This window comes from Monopterus albus, unplaced genomic scaffold (assembly GCF_001952655.1).
Source record: "Monopterus albus unplaced genomic scaffold, M_albus_1.0 scaffold24.1, whole genome shotgun sequence".
In the NCBI taxonomy this organism is placed as follows: domain Eukaryota; kingdom Metazoa; phylum Chordata; class Actinopteri; order Synbranchiformes; family Synbranchidae; genus Monopterus; species Monopterus albus.
Window position 1 is genome coordinate 385,004 of NW_018127904.1, and position 2,748 is coordinate 387,751.

A 2,748-nucleotide genomic window follows, 5' to 3' on the forward strand; every position below is an offset into this window, starting at 1 on the left:
GCATTCCTGGTACCGATCTGTCAAGCATCCACCCCAGTCAGATGAGACCAGTCTCCTACCAAGACTTTGACAATGTGTTTTGCAAATTCCAGCCTAGCATATCACAAAAAGAACTCGACATGTACACTGAGTGGAATAAAATGTTTGGTTGTATTCAATGAAAGAAACCCATCAAACCCATTTTAAACCAAGTAACTGAACACTGGTTTTAAGGAAATGTGTTTGGCCTTCAGTAAACAAGAAAAATAAGAAACATTAACATATAATATACAGCAGCAACAGGCTTGTCCTTGAAGGCTCTGACAGCAGACGACAGTCTGGCCATCACACACTGGTAAAATTAATTAAATGCTTTATATGGCTGAAGCCATGCATTCACTGATATTCAAACCACATGTAGAAGATGCCCCTATATATAAGTACTATTCTGCTGATCTTGATATTTAGTTGCTATCAAGTGCCTGAGGTGGTGCTGTTTAGTTTTTTTTTTTTTTTTTTTTTTTTTTTTTTTTTTTCTTATTTTTTTTTTTTTGTGATATTTTTATTTTAAAAAAACAGCTTTTTTCTTTTCCATTTGAGCAGTGTTCTACACCTGTCTGCTTTGTGCTCTCTGTGAACGTTAATTTGAGCTAAATTAAATTGATCGGCATAATTTCAGTTGAGCTTCATCACCTTACACACGTTATGTGCATGTGTAACTCATTTCATTTCAAAAACACTGACATACTTTTTTCTTTGCTGGAATGATGTTATTTGTTGTCTGGCAAACATAAGGTGAATTTGGTTGCCGTACTAGCCTCTCCTCTATACAGTTGATTAAATTACACAAAACATATGTGATTTCAAATTAAACAAAAAAAATTACTGTTTAATTGCTGGCTAAAAATATTGTCACAGTAGAAATTACACTGTTAAATTCCACCTTTCTTGGATGTTGTTTGTTTTGAAAACTCAGGAAAGTGATAATGATCTGTACCTCACAAGCTTGTGCCGAAGCCCTCGACACTACAACAGCATTTGGCTTGTTTTTTAAATTTTATCATCAATCCAAGTAATGCTATAGAATACCTCAAAAAGCTCAAAATGAAATGAGAGGGTTCCTACAATGAATGTTTGAAAGTAATACAGGTTTATTTTAAAGACACAAGAAGAAACATTTCTTTGGGGTTCTTTACATTTGGATTGGTTTGAAATGGAAACTTACTGCAATTAGAGATTTGCCTTTTGAAAGAATTTTACCAGTATGTGTTTTGAACTGTAGCCATGAGGCCATTCAGTTAGGACTGTTTTATTTCCTTTAGGCAATCACACAAAAACATCTTCTATGCTTCATATACAATGATCCTGTTTTTTAGTTTGCAGACAAACTGTTAGGCCTATGGTGATGCAGAGCTGAGAGAATTTTGAAAGGTGCAGACAAACATCTTGGGGTTGAAAAAGACAACTGCCCTGAGCTATTTCATTCCATCCTGCTGCTGTTTTATCATTAATGAAACCTAAGGATTATGTATAGCCTAAGTTCCTTTCTACCTCAGTTATCTCTGAAAGACAAATTCCTGAAGACAGCAAAATGTCAGCACCTATTCTGCTCGTTGGATGAAGAAACCTTTTGAGAGAACACCAAACAGTATTTTTTGTGAACAAAATCTATTAGCTTTACAGTTTGATAACTCCCAAGAACCCAGTTTATCACCACATAATGCACTTAAAGGGGAATACCACTGAATATTAGGTTTGGTGTACGCAATGTCTTTGCCTTAGGACACTTTGGTCTGTATTAACTAACACCCACCAGTGGATCTTGTTGCTGTTTGGCCCCTGACTCTGAGATGTCAAATAGAAAACCTAAATATGAGAGCATTATGTACTGTACATATTTTCTGGCTTTAAACCGGTTTGCTTTGTTTAATATGAAGTTTACAAAAGAACTGGGTTGACTTTCTTAGGCCGTAATTCATGAATTGAGCGATGCTCCTTTTTAAGAATATGTCATGATAATTCTCTGTTTTGTCATGTTCATGTTTAAACTGTTACAGTGTTTCACTATTTGCTGCCTCTAATCAGTACATTTCCATGCAGCATTTCTGACAATGAAAGAGCAGGTCTGACAGCAGAATTGGCAAGTAATGAATGTATTGTGCCCTCTGAGCAGTAAAGAAAGCAAAGCACTTGCACATAGAAAAACGCCACTGAAGTAGATAGCACTGTAGGCATAGGTGTATAATACAGCAGAGGCAATAAAGGACCTTGTGTTTGTTTTCAAAGGAGGTCCCCTAATGATTGTTGCCTATTGCACGTCTTACCTGTTCTGTTTTGTTTAGGCAGTGCGCATAGTGATCACTACCACCTAGTTTGTTATCACTAACTCTTTCAGACTTGTATCACGATGTTTGCAGGGCATCCAAGGTAATAGTGGAGAAATGACATAGCAGCAAAGAAAGCGCGCAAGCTTGCCAAAAGTAAGATGTGATGTAGCTTCACATTATTTGTCACAATACGTATTGATATTAACTCCAGTCATAAGATGGCAGCATTTTCACTGAACGTGCACAAGTTACAGTAAATAGTAAAATGGTAGCCCATCCCCACACAATTTGATTTAGCTAGAAACAGGGTCATTTGTTTAAGTCATTTTGTTGATCTGCAACAGAAAACAGTGTAGAATCTCGATAGCTATTTGTGTTTTCTCATTAGTGTTGTTTTTCTGTTGTGGCAACTATAACAATGAGACTTAACCATTTACTGTAC

At 36.2% G+C, this 2,748-nt stretch overlaps 1 protein-coding gene across 1 annotated transcript in view; it reads left to right on the top strand.

The window, feature by feature from the left end:
* fign (fidgetin) overlaps positions 1-496 on the top strand; it is a 24,917-nt gene extending 24,421 nt beyond the window's left edge. Inside the window, exon 3 of the mRNA XM_020594811.1 lies at positions 1-496. This exon is cut by the window's left edge and continues 22 nt beyond it. Within this exon, the coding sequence (XP_020450467.1) occupies positions 1-161 (161 nt within the window). The 3' untranslated portion in view covers positions 162-496.
* The last annotated feature ends 2,252 nt before the right edge of the window (positions 497-2,748 follow it).